Here is a 27,346-nt window from a genome sequence, read left to right as displayed (position 1 = left end):
TACAGTACCAGTTAGTTGTGCTTCAAAACTAATCGGCACGCCATTAAAAAAATAAAGGTCGATAACTAATGCGGTCCTCGGGCCAACGCGGCCATATTGCATTTTGCACGAGAAATTACACACCATGTTTCGTTGACATGTGGTCCCGTTCCAACATATCAGTGAGACGACGGCGAGTAGTAGGAGTATTTCCGAACGGACGTGTAGGCCGGGGCGCCTCTTCGTGAACCGTGGCAAACTCGCAACCGTCCACCGACTCTTCGCCTTTCCCTCTTGATTTGGAACTGCTGTCGCACACTCTTCCTCTCCCTCCTCCATTTTCCTTCAGCCCTTCACCCTTTCTTCTGCCATTGTTCGATCGTCTTCTCCATGGAGGGAACAGGCCGGAAACGACCTCGTTATTCTTGCCCCGATCTGAAAGATGACGTGGTGGAGGAACTCATTGATCGGTGCGACGTCATCACCTCGGCTAGCATGGCAGGTTCGTTCCAGCCCATTCTCGACTCAACTAATAACATCATTGCAAGGAACCCAAGGGTCAAGGAGCGGTTTGATCTCCTCTATCTTCTTCGCCGTGACCCTGATGACTGGCACCGGCACAACGGAGGCCTCGTCCTGTGTAAGTTGATGCCGCTTGATAATGATACGTGTGATGTTAAGATGCCATCGCTTGAGGGCAAGGCTTGGGTGGGCGCAAATGGAGATTGGGTTGTTTACATTGGGTCCAACTGCGAGTGGGAACTTGTGAATGTGTAAACTCGTCACCGGGTTCCACTTCCAAAAATCTCAGCACACTGCCCAGAGGTTGAGCACACCGGTAATGTACGCATGTTCAAATATGATCATGGTGACTGTCGTCTACGGAAGATAGCAATTTGTCGAGTTCCCAACCACTCTTGGAATTACAAAAAAACTATGATGTTGTTGCTATCTTCGACAAGCTTGTTGCCGTCCTTGATGGTTTCACTCGATGGATATTGCTCAAAAATCAGTTTCTGTACACGGATGAGTACTGTGATGCAATTGAATACGAGGGCCTTGTGTTTGCTGCCACCACTCATGGCACTGTTTTTGCATGGCATCCTCGTTGTTTCGGTATGTTTGTCTTCCACCGTAATTATAATTGTTTCATCCACATGCATGCGGGTTAGCAAGTTTCCCTTTACTAATTAACCTTCTTCTTGTGTTTCCAAGGTCCTGTGAACATCCCACCACCTATACTTGAAGATTTTTATTGTTGGGGATCGTAGCAGAAATATAAAATTTTCTACGCATCACCAAGATCAATCTATGGAGTAATCTAGCAACGAGGGGAAGGGGAGTGCATCTACATATCCTTGTAGATCGCTAAGCGGAAGCGTTGCAAGAACGCGGATGAAGGAGTCGTACTCGTAGCGATTCAAATCGCGGTTGATTCCGATCTAAGCGCCGAACCACGGCGCCTCCGCGTTCAACACACGTGCAGCCCGGTGACGTCTCCTACGCCTTGATCCAGCAAGGGGAGAAGGAGAGGTTGGGGAAGACTCCGTCCAGCAGCAGCACGACGGCGTGGTGGTGGTGGAGGAGCGCGGAACTCCAGTAGGGCTTCCCCAAGCACTACGAGAGACGAGGAGGGAGAGAGGTAGGGCTGCGCCAAGAGGGAGATGATCTCGCGTATGTTGCAGCCCCCAATACCTCAAGTATATATAGGGGAAGGGGAGGGGCTGGGCCCCCATCTAGGGTTCCCTCCCTAGGGGTGGCGGCAGCCCCAAAACCCATCTAGGGTTGCGGCCAAGGGAGAGAGAGAGGAGGCGCACCTAGGGTGGGCCTTAAGGCCCATCTGCCCTAGGGTTTGCCCCCTTCCCCTCTAGGAGGCGCCTTGGGCCTTGGTGGGAGGCGCCCCATCCCACCTAGGGGTGGTCCCTTCCCACTATTGGCCCATGTAGGCCTCCGGGGCTGGTGGCCCCTCCCGGTGGACCCCTGGACCCCTCCGGTGGTCACGGTACACTACCGATGATGCCCGGAACACTTTCGGTGGCCAAAACCATACTTCCTATATATTAATCTTTACCTCCGAACCATTTCGGAACTCCTGGTGACGTCCGGGATCTCATCCGGGACTCCGAACAACATTCGGTAACCGCGTACATACTTTCCCTATAACCCTAGCGTCATCGAACCTTAAGTGTGTAGACCCTACGGGTTCGGGAGTCATGCAGACATGGCCGAGACAACTCTCCGGTCAATAACCAACAGCGGGATCTGGATACCCATGTTGGCTCCCACATGCTCCACGATGATCTCATCGGATGAACCACGATGTCAAGGATTCAATCAATCCCGTATACAATTCCCTTTGTCTAGCGGTACGATACTTGCCCGAGATTCGATCGTCGGTATCCCGATACCTTGTTCAATATCGTTACCGGCAAGTCTCTTTACTCGTTCCGTAACACATCATCCTGTGATCAACTCCTTGGTCACATTGTGCACATTATGATGATGTCCTACTGAGTGGGCCCAGAGATACCTCTCTGTTTACACGGAGTGACAAATCCCAGTCTCGATTCGTGCCAACTCAACAGACACTTTTGGAGATACCTGTAGTGTAACTTTATAGCCACCCAGTTACGTTGTGACGTTTGGCACACCCAAAGCACTCCTACGGTATCCGGGGGTTGCACAATCTCATGGTCTAAGGAAATGATACTTGACATTAGAAAAGCTTTAGCATACGAACTACACGATCTTGTGCTAGGCTTAGGATTGGGTCTTGTCCATCACATCATTCTCCTAATGATGTGATCCCGTTATCAACGACATCCAATGTCCATGGTCAGGAAACCGTAACCATCTATTGATCAACGAGCTAGTCAACTAGAGGCTTACTAGGGACATGGTGTTGTCTATGTATCCACACATGTATCTGAGTTTCCTATCTATACAATTCTAGCATGGATAATAAACGATTATCATGAACAATGAAATATAATAATAATAACTAATTTATTATTGCCTCTAGGGCATATTTCCAACATTTATAACCAAGGGGGAGATGACGATGGTGATGATCACGAGCATGAGGACGAGCAGCGCCGATATACTCTGTGGCGCCTGGCAACTAATTCCGATGGATCACCTCTTCTTGTGTGTATACAGCCCACTGGTGATGTTACTGCTAAGGAAGCAGGTGTAGTCTCCCATGGCCGCACTCTCCGGACCTATTCCAACACCCGTTGCATGGTATTCGGGATGGATACTAGGGTGCTAGCGCCAACTCCTTCTCCCTGGCACAGAATTGATAGTCTTGGAGAAAACTCGCTCTTCCTTGGACAAAACTATCCGATGATGGCGAAAGGTGATCCAACTGCTGTTGACACATTTATGAGAAGCAACTATGTCTATACCTCGGACATTTGGGTGGTTCCCTACCCTGGTACTGATATAGTAGGCCGCTTCAGCCTGGATGATCAGTCCTGCGTTGGTCTCCAGATCGACAATGGATGGCCCATCCCAGAGAATCACTTGTGGTTCAAAGCAAGCGTTTCCAACGCCGCGGAATGGTTGAGTTGAAGTTCATTTCATGTCTTGTTATTTGTTGTGTGGTGAAAACTTTAGTATTTATAATGTATCCTCGTTGTCCATGTGGGTTGATGACCTGTTGTACGATGTAATAAAATGATATGCCTGTGATAAACTTACTAAATTTATGAATGGCTTTCGAGTCGCTTCTCTGAGTGAGTGGTGCGACGAGGCAAAAAAATATTTCCTGAATACATAATTATACGTGCATTGCAACAGGTTATCGGATGAGGCCAATCAACAATAGTAGTACACTATTTGTACTAGCTTCACATGCTTCGCGCGTCGGGCGGGTGTTTTTACTATAGCCATATATTAATGTGTTCATTGTACGTAACCAGCACCTCGAATCCTCGATATACTAGTAGTATAGTATATAGTAGGAGTAAGTAGTAGGAGTAGTAGGGTGGCATGGGCCAGAACAAGCATTCATGTCCAGGAGTACGGCACACGCCACCACCACGACATCCATCTGACACCGTATTATTTCTTGGACTCCGTGTGAGAGCAATCTCTTCAACCTCGTCGTTTCTCTAACTTCAGCCATCGTGCGGCGGGCGAGGTGGGGTTTTGCCGATAGTCAGCTTCCTTAACTGCGGTCCCACTTGTAAGCCCAACTCCAACACACGACCCCAAACGGACCTCCGTTTTGCACGAACTCCAATGATAATTTTGACTACTCCTGTAGTAAGTTGGATTAGTGCCTTCTCGATGCATTCATTATTGATCTGCGGAGGCTCGATCTTGTGTGCTTCTTTCTTCTTCGAGTGTAAAGAAGTAGACGTTTCTTCCTCGCATCTAGTCTCATGTCTAGCCTCTAATCTATACTAGCTAAAAGTGACAGAACATCTACTAAATTGCGCTCTATCAATATATGGATGTACTCTTCTTCCCAATACAAAAACTTGCATCCATTCTACTCCCTCCGTTGCACAATACTACATGCCTTCTATTTGTCAAAATATATATGTATCTAGACATGTCTTAGTATATAGGTACATCCATTTTTGGACAAATGGAAGTCAAGTATTTTGGAACGGAGGGAGTACACAATAAATTTTTTAAGTTAGCACAACTAGTCTAATCCGAGAGCAGAACCGAAGATTTGGTCGGGTTCTTCCTCCTTTTGTCGACACGTGGGACATCCAGCATCCAGGTCGTGTCATGAAAGAAAATAGAGTGGTAGTTGAAGCCACGAGATGTGCATCTTGGGTTAAACTGTAAATAGAATCTTACTACTCTTGAGTAACTCCAAAAGCGGCCACCGAAGATCTTTATTGGATTTGTTTTTCTTCACCAGCACGTCGAGGTGAAAGATGTGCAGGTTCAGTGGGTCCTCTTGCGTTTTCACTGACATGTGGGGCTGCATGTGAGCAAACAGACGATGGACTCCGCGCGTCCGCTGGCTGGCTGAGAAGAGAGATAGAGGAGGGCTGAGCACGGACTGCAGGAAATTTGTTCTACGTACCTTGATATAGGCTCGATATAGTGGGGTGGCATGGGCCATAACTAGCATTCACGTCTAGCAGTACGGCACACGCCACCCACACGAGTCCCATCCGACACCAATTTTCTTGGAGTCCGTGCCACAACCATCTCTTCTCCCTCCTGTCCTCTTTTCTCAGCCATCGCATGGTGGGCGGGGTGGGGGTTTGCGGATAGTTGGTTTGCTCAACTGCGGTCCCACTTGTAAGTGAAAATGCAACACCGCACGTATTCCCGCTTGAGCGGCGTGCCGGACCAACCATGTGGGGGTGCGACGCGAACACGGCAGGCTTTTCCTTTTGAACTCGTAACTTGTAAAATTTGGTTTTGCTCCATGGCGCGACCGATAGATAGAAAATAACGATTTTTCCTAGAATAATGAGAAGTTTGCTTCTGGCGCCGTTCATGCATGGAGTACGTACGAAAATTATGAAGTTGATGCGAAAGGTAAGATAATTACTGTAGTATCATATACTACTACATGGATTTGACGGAAGGATAAAAATACATACGGATCCATCAACGTTCAACGACATCCTCACGCCCTAGTGCGCCGGGTCACCAACCGACGTGTGAGGATCAGCGGAGTTGGGGGCGAGCTCAACGTGCTTCTGAACAGTGCCGTCCAAGGTTGCCCTGCGCTCCAAGAAGGCCAGCGTCCTATCGTCCTCCTCTTGCATGTACTAGTCCTTGTGGACGATTTGTGCGTAGACGTGGGTGATTATGTCGATGGTGTCTTGCTGCGCCAGGCGCTGCGCGGCGAGCGCGACATCGAGGTGGACATTCTCCGGCGCGACGGCGGGTAGTCGCAGGGCCACCAGTGCGTCGAAGAGGTTGTTACCATAGTGGCCGTTGAGGGTGGCGGGCATCGCAGAGCCTGGGCGCGTCGGCTGGAGGCTTACGTCAAAGTTGTCCGCAAGCTTCTTGACGACGGTGAACTTGTCGAGGAAACCGACGAGGACCTCGTCGAACAAGGATGCGAAGCTGTCGTCCAAGCGGCCCCTCGCCCTGGCGGCCTCAAGCAGTACTACCTGTCGGGCCGCAGGCTGGCGTCGTGGACCATCTGGCACAACCGGCTGATGCTCGCGCTCATCGCCTCCATGGGTCTAGCGTAGCTTCTAGTCAACTGATCTTGCGATTCGAGTGATCACTCAGCCCTTGGTTAGCGTGCGTAGGTGCGTAGGATTTCGTACTACTCCTCGGCCCTCTACTGCACCTGCCTTTGGCTGTATGATAGGTGGGCCAGCCACCCCCTGGGGCCACGTGTCATTCACCTCCTGACCCGTCTCTCACACGCACCCTGCTAGTGTATATACTCCCTCCCTTCCGGTTTATAGGGCTTATCTCAAAATTTTAGTTTTTCCATTCCATAAGGCTCAATTTGGTTGTTTTCCATCACATGTTCAGATTCCAAGGTGCATTAAATCATTGCATGCAAGTACTAAGAGAAAATTGACCAATGCATGTAATTTATGCATGCATGCATTGCAATTAATGCATTGGTAAACATACTTTTTTGAGGAAAACAAGAGCAATAATTGGGTGCTTTTGCAAACTACAAAAAGTATTCCACCACTCACCATCTACCTTGGTTGGTGAGAATTTTGAATTGAGCCTTATAAACCGGAAAGGAGGGAGTATAGTGGTTTTCTTTTTCTCTCCATATCAACCATTTTATATTGCGCACGTGTCATTCAAGAGTGAAATGATGGCTGCTTCTTCCGACTAACTTACTGTGTGATTTGACTACTCCTTGGTGTCCCCTACATGTACTCCCCCTACGTGTATGCAACAGTCACACGTACACATGGACGCAAAAACGCGCGCGACGCCCTAATGCATGCATGTCCGAGCACACGACGAAACACACACGGTGACGCTCAAGTGCTCAACCTACATGTGCGTGCACACACATACTCAGTCAGGGTGAGCTAGTGACCGTATGAACACCGGAAAATATATATACTGAGCGCAATGAGCATATTATGAAGTCCAGTGACCGTATTTTTACAAATATACAGTGACAGACAGTGTATTTATCTCGTTTGAAATTAAGCCATGTTAACCGGAGAGGAGGCAGCATGGACTAGCATTACTTTGTTGTGTCCCGTCAACTTGCCGAATGAGGAGAAGGTTGCAGGACGGGAGAAGCTTGCACGCGGTGGCTCGCAGGACAAGGAGAAACTTTTGACTAATGCAAGCTCTCCCTCGCTTAGGCGGTGGACGTGCAACAGTTAATTCGGTGTCAGATTGCTAGAACCGGATGGAGGAGCGTCTGCACTCTTATTATAATTTTAAAATGTGATAAAGCAATCTTCAACACATTTGGTTCTCTTCTAGGGTTCTCGCATGTGATAATGGAAGTTGATTGCATGGAACACTCGCCACAATTCTTGCTTAATTCTGGCTCATATCCTGTTACAAATAGTAGCGCTCAGTAATATTTCCTCTTTTTTTGTTATTCAACATGTAAACAGGTCAGCAAACCATGCGGCGCATCTTCGTGCGAACCGTGCTTGCTGCACTTTGAATGTGGCCGAGAGCTGGCTTGATGAAACACCTCGCTTCCTACTTCTTTTTTGGCTTCCTAGTGACCAGTGTCTTGGCTGATCGTCCTAAGAATGCTTATATATGAATAAAGCTCTCTCATTTACCCGCAAAAAAGATTAAGCCATATTAACCGGAAAGGAGGGAGTATGGACTAACACTACTTTTTGGTGTGTCCCGTCAACTCGCAGAACGAGGAGAAGCTTGCAGGACAAGGTGAAGCTCGCTTACGCCTTTTGACTAATGCAACCTACCCTCGGTGGACATGCATCAGTCCATTCGGTGTCAGATTGTCAGAGGCATACACTGTAGTACCCAACATGCGGAGTACCATCATTGTTCGACTTCACGAAGGGGCGAAGAGCCAAGTGTAGTACTAGTACGCATACTTGGTTTTGCACCTTCATACTGCTCCACCCTCCATCACAGTTTACAGGGCGCGCTTCATTATGATGCATTTCTCTTAATGCATTTCCACCACCAGAGAGACTTTAGACGCGTTTGGTTTAATGCTCAATTAATTAGGGCATGATATCCGCAATCAAGTCCACAATTTTCTCTCCATGTACTATACTACTACGGAGTGCATGCATGTGTGTACCTGGGGTGGAAGCACTGCATGCATGTGTGTACGCATTATTCCCTCTAGTAATAGACACCGTGGTATAACTACCAATGCTATTTTTCAGGCCGATCGCTAGTCGCCTTGGTCCCACATATTTTTTTTCTTTTTTCTGAAGCGCGCTGTATAAACAGTGACGGATGGAGTAGTATGAGTGGATTCAAAGAAGAGCGTATTGATGGTTGCTTCTTCAGAGCAACTTACAGTGGGAAAGGTGGGGCTTATGATTTGACTGCTCATTACTCACTATTAATGCGGCACAACGACCAGTCTGAGTCTCCCATGCGGTTGTGCACTACCCCCTCGGTTCTTAAATATACTCCGGAGTATTTGTCTTTCTAAAATATGTTGAAATATCTGTTAAGACGAATAGAATATTTAGGAACGGAGGGAGTACACATACGAAGCAAAATGAGTGAATCTACACTCTAAAATATGCCCGTTTGAAATTTGTAAAAAGATAAATATTTAGGAACGAAGGAGTATAATTTCGTGCATGGCACATGGACCCGGATGATGAAGAGGCTTCTGGCAATGCTATCAAGCTTCCATCATTTGTTTACATAATTGACGTACTATACAAATAATTTTCCAGCGACATGAAATTGTACAATGGTGTGAGCTTTCAGCTTTTGTTTCGCGTGTCTTGCCATCGATGCTCTTTCAGAAACAATAAAAAACTAACTTCCTTGCTAATGCATGTCAATTATTAGCAGATCAGAGCTAATAATTACATCACAACTGAAGACAAAGTTGTGAGAAGGTGTTAAATTAAAATTGATCCATGCTTTCATTGGCAACAATGTCCCCCCAGCTCTGTCTAAATCAACAAGGCATGTTGGGAAAAAAGTAGCTGTCTGGAGCATGCAACATTCCGATCATTTTGTGCAGTTCCACTGAAATAGAGCTGAGTGTCCCTGTTCCAAAGATATCAAGTGTGATTACGATAATAGAGGGCTGCCGATGAAACAATAAACACACAAATAGAAGCCGGTCACCTTTGCGGTCTCTGTTAAGACTAACTAGTTGGAGAAGATTAGGCTCGGAGTTGGATGAGGAGGATATAGCAAAACCAATCTCCCTTTATGCAGTCGCACTGAAATGTAGAGACGTTGCCCGTGTGACATTTTAGTACAACTGCACAAAACACTCTTAAGAAAAAAGTGATTTGTGCAGTTCACCAAAAGATCGCAATAGCAACAAGGTGAAATGGATAGCCCTGTTTGCAAAAAAGAGGTAGAAAGGAAACAATTACTGGCCAATAACAGTTGATGACACATGCGACGACAAAAAGAAGCATATTCCTTGTCCTAAGGGAAGATAACAACACGGTTGTGTTTGTCTAAAATGGTGTGAGGACGAGCTACGTTTTGGGCAAAGAACTATGGAAGATCCACCTGCAGCGACGTGGGAAAACGGGCAGTGGAGCAAGGCCGGAGGGGATACCTGGAGGTCGTCGGGATGTAACTAGGTGAGTGGCGGCGGGCGGAATCTGTGAGCAGGTGGCGTATGCCCTGCAGCGCCGGAGCTTGGTTAGAGAGAACGGCGTGTACCGCAGATCGGGACGTGCTGCCTCGGCGATGTTGAACGGAGAAACGATGCACTTCCTTCCTTTCCCCCAGCGGACGGGATGCGGCCGAATCAGTGACCAACGGTGAGAGAGAGAGAGGCCACCGCACTCCCTTTCCCCCGTCGGACGGGATGCAGCCGGATCAGTGACCAATGGTGAGAGAGAGAGGCCACCGCACTCCCTTTCCCCCGGGGGACGGGATGCGGCCGGATCAGTGACCAACAGTGAGAGAGAGAGAGGCCACCGGAGCCTTGTGTGAGATACTCTGAAGAGCGGACTACCTTTTCCTCCATAAAGATTGTTTTATATTCTGTGTACGTGCCATTGAGCGCTATAACTTTATTTAAAAATAACGCGGCAACGCGTCAAGTCGAACTTTGTTTCGTGCACGCGTGGTACACAACCTCCCTAGGTAAACAACCGCTACAGGCGTTCAAATTAGCACGTGGGTTGCCATTTCGTAAAGAAATGAGCTCCACCGTGTACCCGCGCGAGTGTGGCTGGGCACGAAGTGTGAGTACGTGCACGGTGCACCTATTCTCTTCTTGTATATGTACACCACCTACGTGGGGTTGTGTGAGAGAGATACAAACCTAGAGAGATATAGTGTGTGGGTTCTTGAGAGTTTTTTTTGGGGGGAGGGGTCAATCAAAAAATTTAACATATGCAATGTGTGTGAAATAGAGTCCTGGATATAACATATATATAGAGGGGGCGATCCACGAGAAGAGAGTGGAGGTATCATCGGCTTGAGGTGTCTATAGAATCGAAGAGAGGGATGATGTGTGTGTGTGTGTGCGCGCGCGCGATCGATAAAGAGTGCCATCGAATTTGTGTGTGCCCACATCAAAGATATAGAGTGGCTGGCCTACTGGAATGTGAGATGGGACATGTGCAGTTTGTCTCTGTGGCATGGATACCTACCTGCAGCGCTCAACTATCGGTGTGTGGTGGGGGAAGAGGGAGGCCCAATTAACTATAGAGGTACAATGGCTGGTATATGTGTGGAGGAGAAGAGAGACCTACCTCATGTATTAAGGAGATCGATCTGCCTCATGTATTAAGGGATATCGATCGGCATCCATGCATATGTGCAGGAGATGAATAAGGTTGGGAGAGAGACAGAGCTAGAGTGTTGGAGGGGGTGGTGGTGGAGTTGCTTCTAACAAATGGTGGGATAGGCTTGCTAGACAAACGGAGGGCACGCCCGCAATATCAATACGAGAGGAGATGACTGCTTGTTGTCTGTGCACGTGCGTGTGAGAGACGGGTCAGGAGGCATGCACGAATGATGAGGGGGACGGTGTGGCTGTGGTAAGCAGATGTAACTACATAGGAAGATCAATCGCCCTTTGTAAGAGAAAGGAGAGACATAACTTGTGAGGTACGTCGATCGATGGGGGGGGGGTAGTTAAAGTCGATCTAGGTATATGTTGGGAGATCGATCGGTATACATGCATGTGTGTGTTAGAAGCAAATGAGGCACGATGAGAAGGATAGAGAGAGAAGGATGCATGTAGGAGGTGGTACGAGAGGCTTACTATATCGAGGGGGAGGAGTGTGCGAGTATGAGAACGATGAAAAGAGTGGTGGGAGTGAGGCATGGACGGTGACAAGAGAAGAGGGGAAGCTTGTGTTTGTGCTAGGAACACCTGGCTAGAGAGGCATATCGATCGATGTGTGTCGTAAAGAAGGAGCTGGGGGGCCTACACACACCGTGGGTGAACGACCTAAAGTGAAAACACGAATTTGCGCGATGGAGCTAGAGAATGCTGAGGGAGGGTGAGAGGGATGCGGGCGTGTGCACGCACAAGAGAAAGTTAGCGCTAGCTACAAAGATAAGAGGGTTGTGCAGGTATAAAAGACGAATAGAATCATATATACTTCATTATAAAAAGCGAATTCAGATATTTGAAGAATTTATCATAGTGTTTAAAACCGACGGATGTGTGAATATATATAATGGTGATAAACATGGTGTGGTTATGAACATGGTATACTACATTTAATATATTTTATCTCTACTCTTATAAAAAACGGAGTTGTTGATGATGGTGTGCCTGCCATCCTGCATTATAGGCCGTCTGATTTATATCTGGCGGATAGCAAGGAAACTTTGATGGTTGAAGTTGGCAACAATCATGATTGTAGATTCTTATTGAAATAGAGAAACGAATTCAAATTTAGTTCGAATTGCAGCGGTAGTATAGACATTTGGAATGCACTAAAATGTTGGTATGAGTAGGTTACATGCATTATACAGCAAGCGAAAAAATTTAATCGGACATAACATGGATTCATACTCCGTCCTTCCATCTACATAGGGCGTAATGAGATTTTTAAGACCGCCTTTGACTATTGACAAGATTAATAGTACATGACATGCACAATGTGAAAATTATATCATTGAAAGAACTTTCCATAGACGAATTTAATGGTGTGCTTTGTGTAAGTTGCAAGTCATATATCATTGCTCTAATATTTGATCAAAGTTAGCATCGAAAAACGCATTAGACCCTATATAGATGGAAGGAGGGAGTAGCTTTGAATAGCATTTGTATAGTAAAACGGGGCAAGACTCTCTCTTTGTGTGGTGTGAATAGTTTTATTTTTTTTCGTTTTATTTTTGGTTGAGGGAAGTGCGAATTGATTTGGTACGTACAAGTACAATATTACGACACGTTAGGCTTGTCCCTGAAATTCAACCCGCGTCTTGTTATATCCCGAAAATTCAGATATCGTGCTCCCAAAACTGACGCCTTCACAACCCGCGCCTTACTATTCCGAAATTACAACGCACGCGAAAACTCCCTCCAGCTGTCAAATCCCGACACGCGAAATCCCCCTTCTAACCCTAAGCCGAAAGCGCCGCTAGTTCAAATCGGTGGGGGTACTTTTGTAACACACCCTACATTTTGGACAAGCGCGTTCCTAAGTCATGCTTCACCCCCTCCCATCACCCCCTTTTCACCATTCAAAATCCCAGGCCGCCATAACCTCTCCGCTCCAGCCGCGAAACCCCACCCTCCTCCGTCCGCCACGTCACCGCTGCCCAGCCGGAGCCTCTTCCCCGACGACGTCGTCCACCGCAACAGCTCGACGTCCCTCGTCCACCTCCCCGGATGAGGATCCGTCGTCCATCTCGCTGTCCCGCCGGTTCAGCCGCCCCGTCCTCCACCTCCAAGGAGCTGCTCCGACGATCGCCTCGTCTATCGCGACTGTTCCATCCCCACAGCACCGCCTTAACCCGCTCCACCGGAACCGCAGCATCCTCATCGACTCCTCGGACGAAGCCGAGGCCTACTCGGCTACACTCATCGCATCGCACCTTCTCCTTAACTCGACCTCCCGGCGCCGACGGTGCTCCATCCCGCACCCCCATGGAGCGGCTACCTTGAAGCCAGCGCCGCGGGCGACATCTCCACAGCGGCTCTCCCCTATGATGCCCGGATAATTTAGCTACAGTAACCCTCCACTAATGATGCCAAGTCATCACTACTATGCCCTAAGAAAAACAATTCAGAAATATTTCAAACCAAAATTCAAATTTAAAGTAAAGTCAAACAATAAATATTCTTCAAATGTCAAAACAAAAATGTTCGCGTTATTCTATAAATTCCTCTGATCATTGACATGTTGAAACCAACTTCATCTGGGTCACAAATAAATTCTTAGGAAATTAATAAGTGGTCCAGCAGCAAATAAAATGGTCTTTTCAAAATAAACGATTATTCATACAATTCAAATTGACCTCAAACTTTGTGAGCCTCCTCAAAATATTGCATAGAATTTAGATGCCCATTTGTCACATTTAACAAAAATCACTTAGTTACTAAATTTAATAAAAGTAGTGAATAAAATAGGAAAATAGAAAACAAAACCTAACTACTGTTGGGCTGGACCTCAAGTGTGCAGGAGCAGGCCCAGTCCAATTGGGGTCATCCCCAATCTCGCTACAGGAGCAGGGAGCCGTGGCGGGCATCCATGGCGCCCCGTCCAGGTGCCGGCTATCCCGCGGCTCCCCCTGTTGGTTAAGGGCGCCCCCAGCAGCCTCCGGCCCCTCTGGAACCCTAGCCCCCAAATCACCCATCTCCCTCTCCCTCGCCCGCTCTCTTCGCCCTGCGCGAGATCGCCGCGTCACCACCGCTGCGTCGTCGTCACCACGACCAACGAGCTCTCCGCCGCGGGAGAACCTACCAGGAGCCCCGCGTCGCTCTTCCACACCGTCCTCGCCCGCAAGCTCGAGCCGCGGAGGTCGTCATCACCGGATCGGGCATCTTCCCCTGTTTCGGTCGCCGCCATCCCGCCGCGTCGTTCAGCTCCTCCGGTCCTCCCCGAGCCTCTCCGGCCTGTCCCCGGCCTCCCCGAGAATACCATCCGCCCCCTGCTGAGCTCCTCTCCCCATCCCCCTCTTTTCCTTGCTCGATCCGTCACCGTATCGTCGTCCTCGCGAGCCTGGCCGCCATGGCCGACGCTTTGCGTCCGAGAGCAAGCTCGCCTGCCCATCCCCGCGCCTCTGCTCCTCGCAGTGCGCCCATAGCAGCTCCTCGTCGCGCCTTGCCTTGCGCCCGGCTGTGCCTCGACGCACGCGTCCGCCCCCGTGTTGTCGTGCTCCCGGCCGCCCCTGCGAGCCGCCGCAGCCTGCTCCTGCGCTGCTGCTGCTACTTACTTCTCTACTTGCTACTATTGCTATGCGTTGCTACTAGCGCTGCTGCTGCATCCTACTACTGCCGCTGCTTACTGTACTTTGTAGTTACTAGCTAGCTTTTCTAGTTTTACAATGACTAACACTCTAGATAGTCCCCAAACGGTGGCTAACCAACTACTAACTAGGGCAAAAATAATATGAGTAGAAAGTTTGCATGACGAACTTCATTTTATCCCACTAGACCAAATCCCTTCGATGCCTGTATTAAATCTTATCAAAATCGCAAAATGTCTTTATGTGTGTATTCTGTAGATGTGTGTACAGCGTGTGTGTGGCCGGTGTGCCCATGTGTAGGGCTGCCCCAAAGCAGCGTGTGTGTGTGCTGTGTAGGAGTGTGTGTGTGTGTGTGATATTTGTGCAGCGTGTGAGTGTGTCTGGCCGATGTGCCATGTGTGTGGGGCTGCCCCAAAATTAGTTTAGGTCTAATTTAAATAGATGGATTAGTTTTAGGATTATTTTTGCTCCTTAGCTAGTTTTATTAGTGCTAAGTTACTTTAGTAGTAGATGACATGTAGGCCCTCTTTTTAAATAAGTTAGGTTTAGAGTCTATGACATGTGGGCCACACCTATCCTTTTGACTAGTCAAATTGACTTGGTCAATTCGGTTTAAGCTAAATATAATAATTCTAGAATATTGTTAAAACTTTAGAAACATAATATAAAATAATACGTAACTCGGATGAAAAAACTTTGTACATGAAAGTTTCTCAGAACGACGAGACGAATCCGGATAAGCAGCCCGTCCGTCCGCCGCGCATCCCTAGCATAGCGGACACGTAACTTTCCCCCCTTCGGTTCATTTGTCCGGAAACGTCAAACACCGGGAATACTTTTCCGGATGTTTTCCTCCTTCGCCGGCATCGCCTAGCACCGCGTTAGGGCATATCTAGCACCACGTATTGCCTCGTTATGTTTTGAGATGATTTGTTTGCTCCATATTTACTGTTTCTTCCCCCTCTTCTTCTCCGGTAGACCCCGAGACCGGCGCTGATGCCACTGAGTACGACTACGTCCCGACGAACCCTTCTTGCCAAAGCAACCAGGCAAGCCCCCCCTTTGATCACCACATATCGCATATTCTTCTCTCTACTACTTGCATTAGAGTAGTGTAGCATGTTACTGCTTTCCGTTAATCCTATCCTGATGCATAGCCTGTCCTTGCTACTACTGTTGTTACCTTTACCTGCAATCCTAATGCTTAGTATATGATGCTAGTTTATCATCAGCGGCCCTACATTCTTGTCCGTCTGCCATGCTATACTATCGGGCCGTGATCACTCTGGAGGTGATCACGGGTATATACTATATACTTTATACATGATACATGTGATGACTAAAGTTGGGTTGGCTCGAGGAGTACCCGCGGTTGATTCACGAATTGGGGGCTGGAAGGACATACTTTCCCGACGGCCCTCTGTGTGGATCTTTGTGGCGAAGCGACATGGCAGGTTGAGACCACCTAGGAGAGAGGTGGGCCTGGCCCTGGTCGGCGTTCATGGTTATTTCAAGATAACACGTTTAATAAGATCTTGGTATTTGATCTGAGTCTGGCCACTGGCCTATACGCACTAACCATCTACGCGGGGACAGTTATGGGCACTCGACGTCGTGGTATCAGCCAAAGCCTTCGTGACGTCAGCGACTGAGCGGCGCGCGCCGGATTGGACCGTAAGCCTGCTCTTGTATTAAGGGGGCTAGTTCTGCTTCCGGCCGCGTTCGCAACGTGCAGGTGTGCAAAGGACGATGGGCCCAGACCCCTGTGTCATAGGATTTAGACCGGCGTGCTGACCTCTCTGTTGTGCCTAGGTAGGGTTGCGACGTGTTGATCTTCCGAGGCCGGGCATGACCTAGAAAAGTGTGTCCGGCCAAATGGGATCGAGCGTGTTGGGTTATGTGGTGCACCCCTGCAGGGAAGTTAATCTATTCGAATAGCCGTGATCTTCGGTAACTTGACGACTTGGAGTTATACCTTGACCTTATGACAACTAGAACCAGATACTTAATAAAGCACACCCTTCCAAGTGCCAGATACAACCGGTGATCGCTCTCTCACAGGGCGACGAGGGGAGAATCATCGGTTAGGATTATGCTATGCGATGTCACTTGGTGAACTTACCTTCTACTCTCTTGTCCTGCTGCAAGATGGAGGTTACCAGAAGCGTAGTCTTCGAAAGGCCTAGCTATCCCCCTCTTATTCCGACATTCTACAGTTCAGTCCACATATGATAGCCTTATTCCATTTGATACCAATGCATACATATGTAGTGTAGCTCCTTGCTTGCGAGTACTTTGGATGAGTACTCACGGTTGCTTTGCTCCCTCTTTCCCCCTTTCTATACCCGATTGCTGCGACCAGACGATGGAGCCCAGGAGCCAGACGCCACTGTCGATGACGACTACTACTACTCAAGAGGTGCCTACTACTACGTGCAGCCCGCTGACGACAACCAGGAGTAGTTTAGGAGGATCCCAGGCAGGAGGTCTGCGCCTCTTTCGATCTGTATCCCGGTTTGTGCTAGCCTTCTTAAGGCAGACTTGTTTAACTTATGTCTGTACTCAGATATTGTTGCTTCCGCTGACTCGTCTATGATTGAGCTCTTGTATTCGAGCCCTCGAGGCCCCTGGCTTGTAATATGATACTTGTATGACTTATTTTATTCATAGAGTTGTGTTGTGATATCTTTCCGTGAGTCCCTGATCTTGATCGTACACGTTTGCGTGTATGATTAGTGTACGATTGAATCGGAGGCGTCACAAGTTGGTATCAGAGCCGACTGCCTGTAGGAATCCCCCTTCCACACTCCTTGGCCGAAGTCGAGTCTAGACATTGCAAAACTTTTACTAACATGGCTGTGTGCCTTACGGGTCCATGTCGCCATTTGGGTGGTATTAGGATCTTTTACTCCTCGATCTATACTCTGGGACTCTGATCTCTCTTATTCAGGTTAAATGATTTTACTAAATCTGACTCTAGGTTCTCATAACTACTTCTCCCGGAGAGACCCTTATCACAGATGATCTTCTACTGCACCAGAAGATTTTGAAAATGCTCTTCGATCATTCCCGAGACCCTTGTGCCCTCTGCTTTTTAATTCCCTACTACCGATATATCCATATGGGTAACGACATACACTTTGTGTTCATACAATTACTCTGAGTTTCTCTTGTTGTTACAAGATGCATCGAATTGCTCTCCGACTTTTAAGAATCCCTTGTACCACTGCCTTGTAGCTCCTTGTCGTAGAAATACCCCTACGGATAATTCCTCGCACTTATTAAGTATCCACTCATTCCCAGTTGTTCTTGTGTTCCGCAAAAGACTTTGAAATAATATTTGATCTTTCGAAAATCCTCAACAGCCTGTTCTTCCTGGAATTCTTGCATACTTGCATTCCGGTTAATTCCATTGGTCTAGCAATTTAATTTAAAAACATTTGTGATTGTCATTCTGATCCTTTTGATTCAACATGTGTGTGAATGCACACAATCATCCGTTGTTCCCTGGAACTTATCCTTCTGATTCAGACGTCATTCCGGACATGAGCTGGATCTCGACCACTCAAATTGGCATTGATTGTACCCCTAAGGCTATTCAACTTATCCATCCCTAATCAGAGCATTGCTTCTGATCCCTTGTCTTGGAATTCATAATTCCTTTGCGTTTGAGCTTTGATTAGTTAGTTGTTTCTATAATATGATGCACATGCATTCCTTCTTCCTTTGATAGAGTACCGATAATCAAATCAACTCCTTTGTAGACCACTAGACCTCTTGTGGGATTATTATCCGACGGTGTCCATCATATTCAAGTAACCTTGTGAGCCTTTCCACGGATATATAAAGCCTTTGGTAAATTGTATCCTCTGCTTTCTCAACCATGTTCTGTTTTCGAGCTGGTGGTATTTACTGTTGAAGCTTGTGGTATATGTTTCCATGATACCCTGACGGGTTGAACCTATGCCTTCCTTATTATGTGTGAACTCGAAGGTTTTCACGAGTCATACTCTTCTGGTATTTTGCTAGATAAAATTTCTACACTACAGTTTCATCAAAAGCGAGAAGTAAAATGAAAGGTAATGCATGGAAGAAGTGGGAGTCGACCTTGAGCCTTTGCGTTCATGCCCATGGACCCAATGTGAAACTTACCATCAAAGCTTCCTGTAAATGATAATAATCCCCTTGTTATAAGTTCATCCTGTATCTATGTTTGGTCATTTGCAATCAAGGTTCCGACCATATTTTCTCCTTAATACCATTTCTCGGACAAGTTGGAGTACTTGCCTTGTGCAGATCATTGCACCTGTCCAACCTTTACTTTGATCTACTGTCGAGTATTACACTATGATATCTTGATAATATCATGGGACTGCATAACTTCTTATGGGTTCTTCATTAACTGTTATTACTCACTGATTCCATTTTTTCTAGGTTCCGGGTTGTCGTCAACCGATAACACCGATATGTGAACCGATTCAGCATTCCGGTTCGATAACCATAATTAATTTTCGTTGCTTATGAGTTTAATAATTCTTCAAGTCATTCCTAGCCTGATCGGCTATACCATTATTGGGCTAATTTTTAACTGTGCTACCTGGTCCTTCTTCACGGAGCACAAATTTCGATAGTGAGCTAATCTTACGTCGATCTTCCTTGTCATATTATTTCTCCTTGAATAGCAAACTTGATTTCGAGTTTGTTTCATACCCATGGTTCTGTTAACTTTCGCTTCACCCTTCCTTTTGCTTGATGTCATCGCTGATTGATTATATCCTCATGAAACCCCCTCGACAAGTGTGTCGTGATCATCATCAACATTTTGACCCTTTCCAGGTTATCAATTGAATTCATGATGAGAAGTACCATCCTTTCCCTCGATGATTCGTATTGTCATCGAACACTTTATTGCCTTCCGTTCAACACAAACTTGTTCGTGTTTCGTGATATATCTTGAGATCCTTGCTATCCAGCATTTGTTCTTTACCTGGGAGTATTACCATCTTTTATGTCAAGAATGTCGTGAGAATTTCACCACCTCTTAAGAATTCTGGATACAAGTGATACTCCTTGCCATATCCGTTCGCTCCTTGGTCCCCGTGATGTTTCTAACCGGAAAACCGACAATTGAACCATGTTGTGCAACTTCAAAACTTCTAGCAACCCTATTGCTTTCAAGTTAATGGTCGACATTTCATTCTTAGACCATTGGGTATCAAATCACCATTCTAACATTGATCATGCTACCTAAGCCCATATTTCGGGTGCACCTTACAACCAACGTTTAACTGTGTATGTTTTCCACGAGCATACCTCATTATATCATTTGATCTGACAAATGCTATCTCCTTGTTCACATAAGTGTGGAAATCCATCTTTTGAAAATCTCAATGAATTATCCTTGAGTTCATCAGCCACCTCCTCGTCCTCTCCTTGGTTAAATGATGAACTCTTGTTTCAAAACTCGCTTCCATAGTTTGTTTCCCGAGAATTCTATAATGTCGTCTTATCAATTGTGTTGCACCTCTTCTTCTCAGGCATCCTGAGTCTGAGGTATCCTGACCCCAATCAGATCTGAATTTCGGTCAGATATGATGGTTGGAACATATTTCCAGGAGTTACGGCATCTTTACGGGACCCGTTAAGGTGATGTCGTGCCTAGCACACCTAACCAGAGGCCCTATTGTTATAGATTCCTTTTCCACAAGGTTATCCATTCTTCCATGAGGAAATTGTAAGGCTTATTCTATAAGTTGTTCCTGATGGATCCTATGTGTATCCAAAGTCTGATCTTTACCCAGTGACCATGTCAATGCTATCTCGAAGCTTGTCTGTGGTACTCCGATTTTTCAATAAGAACATTTGAAGCACAATACTAAATTTTATTCATCAATTATCCAAACACCGTTGCATGTGTAATTTCATGAAATTTCTTTCCCCCTTTCCTAAAGAGTTATCTACATTATATCCTGTCATGGATATCATGTCTGCTTGTCCTTGGGAAGGATATACCCTTGAAATATGTGTTTAAACACATTTTCCTTCCCATTGTTCTGTTTAATCTGATAATCATATTTTCTTTTCCATTGGTTGGTTTAACGTTGCTTGTGGTCTATAAGATCTAAGCAGTACTATTATCCTGCTTTTGTAAACACCTCATTCTACAATTCTGTCAGAAAGACCATGTTACTTTTGTTGATGACATTTTGGTAACCACCGATGGACGAGAACTTTGCCTACTGGTCCGCCTCGTTCAACGAGCAGGAAAATGGTTCTCTTCGACCCTCGCCCTTGGTACCGACGTTGTTGCCGACATAATCGACAGGCTACCCTCTGACATGTCTTGCTATCATGACCGTGTAAGACGTCATCGCCTTCCTACTTTTAACCCACATGGTGGTCCCATAACCCACAGTTCCACAGGATTGAAACCTGACTCTCCTGCACATCCCCCGGTTTCCCAAGTTCTTCCTCGCGTGTGGCATCGTATGTAGTTCACGGGCACCTTCCTAGTGATCTATTCTGGTAACAAACGCAATACTTAATCTCGTTGCTCTGGACCCCTATCGCACTTTGTTTCAGGCATTGAAAAATTGCCTCCCCGCTCGAAACTTCCCATGATACCTCCTTACTTTGCTCTCAATATTTTATGAAGTTTGAATTCGAGAGTTACTTTCTGACACCTTCCCCGATGTTATCAACCAGATGGTCAACCTTGCAGAGGTCCGTTCTCCCGGAATACCCACCCCTTATTCTGTCGTAAGTACGATGGAGATCCTGAAGAAAGGATGCCGGATTCATCATGATGACCTGAAGCAGAGAAATAAAGATATCAACGTAATGGATCGACCTCTTAGAGAAGAGCAACCAAGACCGAGAAGACTCGTTAGAATTTCGTAAACAGATCTTTCCCCCTTACAACACCTCTTAAATCTCGGGACGAGATTTCTTGTAGTGGAGGAGAATTGTGATGCCCGGATAATTTAGCTACAGTAACCCTCCACTAATGATGCCAAGTCATCACAACTATGCCCTAAGAAAAACAATTCAGAAATATTTCAAACCAAAATTCAAATTTAAAGTAAAGTCAAACAATAAATATTTTTCAAATGTCAAAACAAAAATGTTCGCGTTATTCTATAAATTCCTATGATCATTGACATGTTGAAACCAACTTCATCTGGGTCACAAACAAATTCTTAGGAAATTAATAAGTGGTCCAGCAGCAAATACAATGGTCTTTTCAAAATAAACGATTATTCATACAATTCAAATTGACCTCAAACTTTGTGAGCCTCCTCAAAATATTGCATAGAATTTAGATGCCCATTTGTCACATTTAACAAAAATCACTTAGTTGCTAAATTTAATAAAAGTAGTGAATAAAATAGGAAAATAGAAAACAAAACCTAACTACTGTTGGGCTGGACCTCAAGTGTGCAGGAGCAGGCCCAGTCCAATTGGGGTCATCCCCAATCTCGCTACAGGACCAGGGAGCCGTGGCGGGCATCCATGGCGCCCCGGCCAGCTGCCGGCTATCCCGCGGCTCCCCCTGTTGGTTAAGGGCACCACCAGCAGCCTCCGGCCCCTCTGGAACCCTAGCCCCCAAATCCCCCATCTCCCTCTCCCTCGCCCGCTCTCTTCGCCCCGCGCGAGATCGCCGCGTCACCACCGCTGCGTCGTCGTCACCACGACCAACGAGCTCTCCGCCGCGGGAGAACCTACCAGGAGCCCCGCGTCGCTCGTCCACACCGTCCTCGCCCGCAAGCTCGAGCCGCGGAGGTCGTCATCGCCGGATCGGGCATCTTCCCCTGTTTCGGTCGCCGCCATCCCGCCGCGTCGTTCAGCTCCTCCGGTCCTCCCCGAGCCTCTCCGGCCTGTCCCCGGCCTCCCCGAGAATACCATCCGCCCCCTGGTGAGCTCCTCTCCCCATCCCCCTCTTTTCCTTGCTCGATCCGTCACCGTATCGTCGTCCTCGCGAGCCTGGCCGCCATGGCCGACGCTTTGCGTCCGAGAGCAAGCTCGCCTGCCCAGCGCCTCTGCTCCTCGCAGTGCGCCCATAGCAGCTCCTCGTTGCGCCTTGCCTTGCGCCCGGCTGTGCCTCGACGCACGTGTCGGTCCCCGCGTTGCCGTGCTCCCGGCCGCCCCTGCGAGCCGCCGCAGCCTGCTCCTGCGCTGCTGCTACTTACTTCTCTACTTGCTGTTGCTATGCGTTGCTACTAGCGCTGCTGCTGCATCCTACTACTGCCGCTGCTTACTGTACTTTGTAGTTACTAGCTAGCTTTTCTAGTTTTACAATGACTAACACTCTAGATAGTCCCTAAACGGTGGCTAACCAACTACTAACTTGGGCAAAAATAATATGAGTAGAAAGTTTGCATGACAAACTCCATTTTATCCCACTGGACCAAATCCCTTCGATGCCTGTATTAAATCCTATCAAAATCGCAAAATGCTTTGTTTTGTTAAAAGGGAACAGAAGTAACTCCTAGCTACGTGCTTTGTATGTGTATTCTGTAGATGTGTGTACAGCGTGTGTGTGGCCGGTGTGCACATGTGTGTAGCGCTGCCCCAAAACAGCGCGTGTGTGTCTGTGCTGTGTAGGAGTGTGTGTGTGTGTGTGATATTTGTGCAGCGTGTGAGTGTGTCTGGCCAATGTGCCATGTGTGTGGGGCTGCCCCAAAATTAGTTAGGTCTAATTTAAATAGATGGATTAGTTTTAGGATTATTTTTGCTCCTTAGCTAGTTTTATTAGTGCTAAGTTACTCTAGTAGTAGATGACATGTACGCCCTCTTTTTAAATAAGATAGGTTTAGAGTCTATGACATGCGGGCCACACCTATCCTTTTGACTAGTCAAATTGACTTGGTCAATTCGGTTTAAGCTAAATATAATAATTCTAGAAAATTGTTAAAACTTTAGAAACATAATATAAAATAATACGAAACTCGGATGAAAAAACTTTGTACATGAAAGTTTCTCAGAACGACGAGACGAATCCCGATAAGCAGCCCTTCCGTCCGCCGCGCATCCCTAGCATAGCGAACATGCAACTTTTCCCCCTCCGGTTCATTTGTCCAAAAACGTCAAACACCGGGAATACTTTTCCGGATGTTTCGCTCCTTCGTCCGCATCGCCTAGCACCGCGTTAGGGCATATCTAGCACCGGTTATTGCCTCGTTATGTTTTGAGATGCTTTGTTTGCTCCGTATTTACTATTTCTTCCCCCTCTTCTTCTCCGGTAGACCCCGAGACCGGCGCTGATGCCACTGAGTACGACTACGTCCCGACGAACCCTTCTTGCCAAAGCAACCAGGCAAGCCCCCCCTTTGATCACCACATATCGCCTATTCTTCTCTCTACTACTTGCATTAGAGTAGTGTAGCATGTTACTGCTTTCCGTTAATCCTATCCTGATACATAGCCTGTCCTTGCTACTACTATTGTTACCTTTACCTGCAATCCTAATGCTTAGTATAGGATGCTAGTTTATCATTAGTGGCCCTACATTCTTGTCCGTATGCCATGCTACACTATCGGGCCGTGATCACTCGGGAGGTGATCACGGGTATATACTATATACTTTATACATGATACATGTGATGACTAAAGTCGGGTTGGCTCAAGGAGTACCCGCGGTTGATTCGCGAATTGGGGGCTGGAAGGACACACTTTCCCGATGACCCTTTGTGTGGATCTTTGTGGCGAAGCGACAGGGCATGTTGAGACCACCTAGGAGAGAGGTGGGCCTGGCCCTGGTCGGCGTTCGCGGTTATTTCAAGATAACACGTTTAACGAGATCTTGGTATTTGATCTGAGTCTGGCCATTGACCTATACGCACTAACCATCTACGCGGGGACAGTTATGGGCACTCGACGTCGTGGTATCAGCCGAAGCCTTCGTGACGTCAGCGACTGAGCGGCGCGCGCCGGATTGGACCGTAAGCCTGCTCTTGTATTAAGGGGGCTAGTTCTGCTTCCGGCCGCGTTCGTAATGTGCAAGTGTGCAAAGGGCGATGGGCCCAGACCTCTGCGCCATAGGATTTAGACCGGCGTGCTGACCTCTCTTTTGTGCCTAGGTAGGGCTGCGACGTGTTGATCTTCCGAGGCCGGGCATGACCCAGAAAAGTGTGTCCGGCCAAATGGGATCGAGCGTGTTGGGTTATGTGGTGCACCCCTGCAGGGAAGTTAATCTATTCGAATAGTCGTGATCTTCGGTAACAGGACGACTTGGAGTTGTACCTTGACCTTATGACAACTAGAACCAGATACTTAATAAAACACACCCTTCCAAGTGCCAGATACAACCGGTGATCGCTCTCTCACAGGGCGACGAGGGGAGGATCATCGGTTAGTATTATGCTATGCGATGTCACTTGGTGAACTTACCTTCTACTCTCTTGTCCTGCTGCAAGATGGAGGTTACCAGAAGCGTAGTCTTCGAAAGGCCTAGCTATCCCCCTCTTATTCCGGCATTCTGCAGTTCAGTCCACATATGATAGCCTTATTCCATTTGATACCAATGCATACATATGTAGTGTAGCTCCTTGCTTGCAAGTACTTTGGATGAGTACTCATGGTTGCTTTGCTCCCTCTTTCCCCCCTTTCTATACCCGATTGCTGCGACCAGAAGATGGAGCCCAGGAGCCAGACGCCATTGTCGATGACGACTACTACTACTCGGGAGGTGCCTACTACTACGTGCAGCCCGCTGACGACGACCAGGAGTAGTTTAGGAGGATACCAGGCAGGAGGCCTGCGCCTCTTTCGATCTGTATCCCAGTTTGTGCTAGCCTTCTTAAAGCAGACTTGTTTAACTTATGTCTGTACTCAGATATTGTTGCTTCCGCTGACTCGTCTATGATCGAGCTCTTGTATTCGAGCCCTCGAGGCCCCTGGCTTGTAATATGATGCTTGTATGACTTATTTTATTCGTAGAGTTGTGTTGTGATATGTTCCCGTGAGTCCCTGATCTTGATCGTACACGTTTGCGTGTATGATTAGTGTACGATTGAATCGGAGGCGTCACATCCCCCAGTGCGAGGCCCCTTCGGCGGCGGCGTCCATACCAGCCGGATCTGCTGCTGCTGCTCCGGCTCTCGCTCGATTGCTCGCTCGCTCGCTCGCCCAGCTGCTGCTGCCGCACCCCCCCTCGCTCGTGCTGCTGCTCTGCTCCGATTAAGCCACACTTCAGTCGACTGAATCAACTTTTGGGTCAGTCGATTTTTAGGGGTTGGGGGGGAGGGGGCTCGCCGGAGTTAAGGAAGAACCACCCGCAGCGGGGACGGGGGCTCGCCGGAGAGGTACCCCACTATCTATCTTAGGGTTCAGGGTGTGGGGGGCTAGAGGGCTGGCCGGGGCGGCGATGGCGAGTTGTTTCGGGGCGGCGAGGCGGCGCTGGGGCCGGGGTTCGGCCGGTGGTGGCTGGCGGCTCAGGGGGGTGCAGGTTGAAGATGAACTGCAGGCCCTCCCTAAACTACATGTCAAGTGCCTCTCTGCTACCATTGCGTTCAGTTTCAACAGTAGCATTCAGATTCCACAGTAAATTTCAGTTTCGACAGTTAAGTTTAGAGTCAACAGTTTTTACCTCATCTGTTGTAGTTAGGTGCTTTTTGGTGATGTTAATTTTACATCCATTTTACATCATCTATTGGAAATGCTATTAGAATCCCACTTGAGATTGACGATGTCTGTCTTGTGCTGCTTCAGCCTTGACGTCTTACGGCTCACCGGAGTTGCTCCAACGACAGAACGATCCATCACAACAGAGCAGTGCCCTGGACACCGTCTACAGATTCCTTAGATCTTCCTCCACACCTCCGACAGCCACCTCTGCCTCAACTGCTTCAGCGACCAATCCAATGATGCTGAGGTCGACACGGCTACGGCAAAGAGGTTGTACACTTGTTGCATCACTTATTACTATACATTCACGTCGATCCATTAGGGCTATTTTGGTTGAACGGAAAAACATCGATCCACTAGTTGTTACCATCACTCTAAATTTCTGCATGCTCTCCTTACATAATCTCACCATATTTTTTCGTATGCATGTCAGATATTGTACACAGTCATGCTGAACATGTAGAGAAAAAGAGAAGAGTTTTGCGCGGCAATACAATGTCATGCAGACATCGCTCCATGGTGGGTTCAATGGCAAACCCTCCCCACCCCTCTCTAGATTGTAATTCAGAGGAAGATATCTGTTCTGAGGCGGATTCAGACGCCGCTGACCACTCCTATTTACCCCCCAAGGTGTTTGCTCTACCTTGGCATGATGATGTTAGTCATATCATGCATATGTTGCCTTGCAGTGCCTACTTTTGACATCATATATGTCATCTGCTTAGTTTAGACATGTTCTGTAATGCCACCTGTTTAGTTTCTATATCATATATGGGAATTATGCAGTCTCATGTCTTTTAGCCAGCCATAATATATGTGAAATGTGCAATGCCATCCTGTTTAACCAGGCATCATATATTTGAATGATATCTTGCCCATCCCTTTCTTCATTACATTTCCATTTGTCGACAATGTTTGTACATTAAACTACTCTTCTTGTGAATCAACCATTTGGGTGGGAGATGGAAAAATCTGGAGTGAAAACAAGGCCTTCAGAGCAGATAGTGCTACCTGTCGAAGCAGATCTCTTGTTGGGTCCCGATAACTCCTCAGAGATGGATTCAGAGACAGATGACCAGTCCTATTCCCCCACTGAGGTGTATGCTCTAACTTGGCACGGTTATACTGCTCATATCATGCATACGGTGTCTTGCATGGCATAATTTAGACATCATATACACAATATTCAACACCATGTTCTTAGTTCAGACATCATATCGAATGCCCTCTGTTT

General features: G+C 47.3%; 1 protein-coding gene across 1 annotated transcript in view; it reads left to right on the top strand.

The window, feature by feature from the left end:
- The window catches only part of LOC147965152 (uncharacterized), an 82,436-nt gene extending 55,626 nt beyond the window's left edge, over positions 1 to 26,810 (top strand). Inside the window, exons 2-5 of the mRNA XM_087530320.1 lie at positions 21,887 to 22,402; positions 23,733 to 23,803; positions 26,197 to 26,382; positions 26,546 to 26,810. Coding sequence (XP_087386446.1) covers positions 21,887 to 22,402; positions 23,733 to 23,803; positions 26,197 to 26,290 — 681 coding nt within the window. The 3' untranslated portion in view covers positions 26,291 to 26,382; positions 26,546 to 26,810. The remainder of the gene's footprint in view (positions 1 to 21,886; positions 22,403 to 23,732; positions 23,804 to 26,196; positions 26,383 to 26,545) is intronic.
- Positions 26,811 to 27,346: the final 536 nt, after the last annotated feature.

The sequence above is a fragment of the Triticum urartu genome, chromosome 6A (genome assembly GCF_056163025.1).
Source record: "Triticum urartu cultivar PI428250 chromosome 6A, HENAU_Tu73, whole genome shotgun sequence".
NCBI classification, from domain to species: domain Eukaryota; kingdom Viridiplantae; phylum Streptophyta; class Magnoliopsida; order Poales; family Poaceae; genus Triticum; species Triticum urartu.
This window is presented reverse-complemented; position numbering and strand designations above follow the sequence as displayed.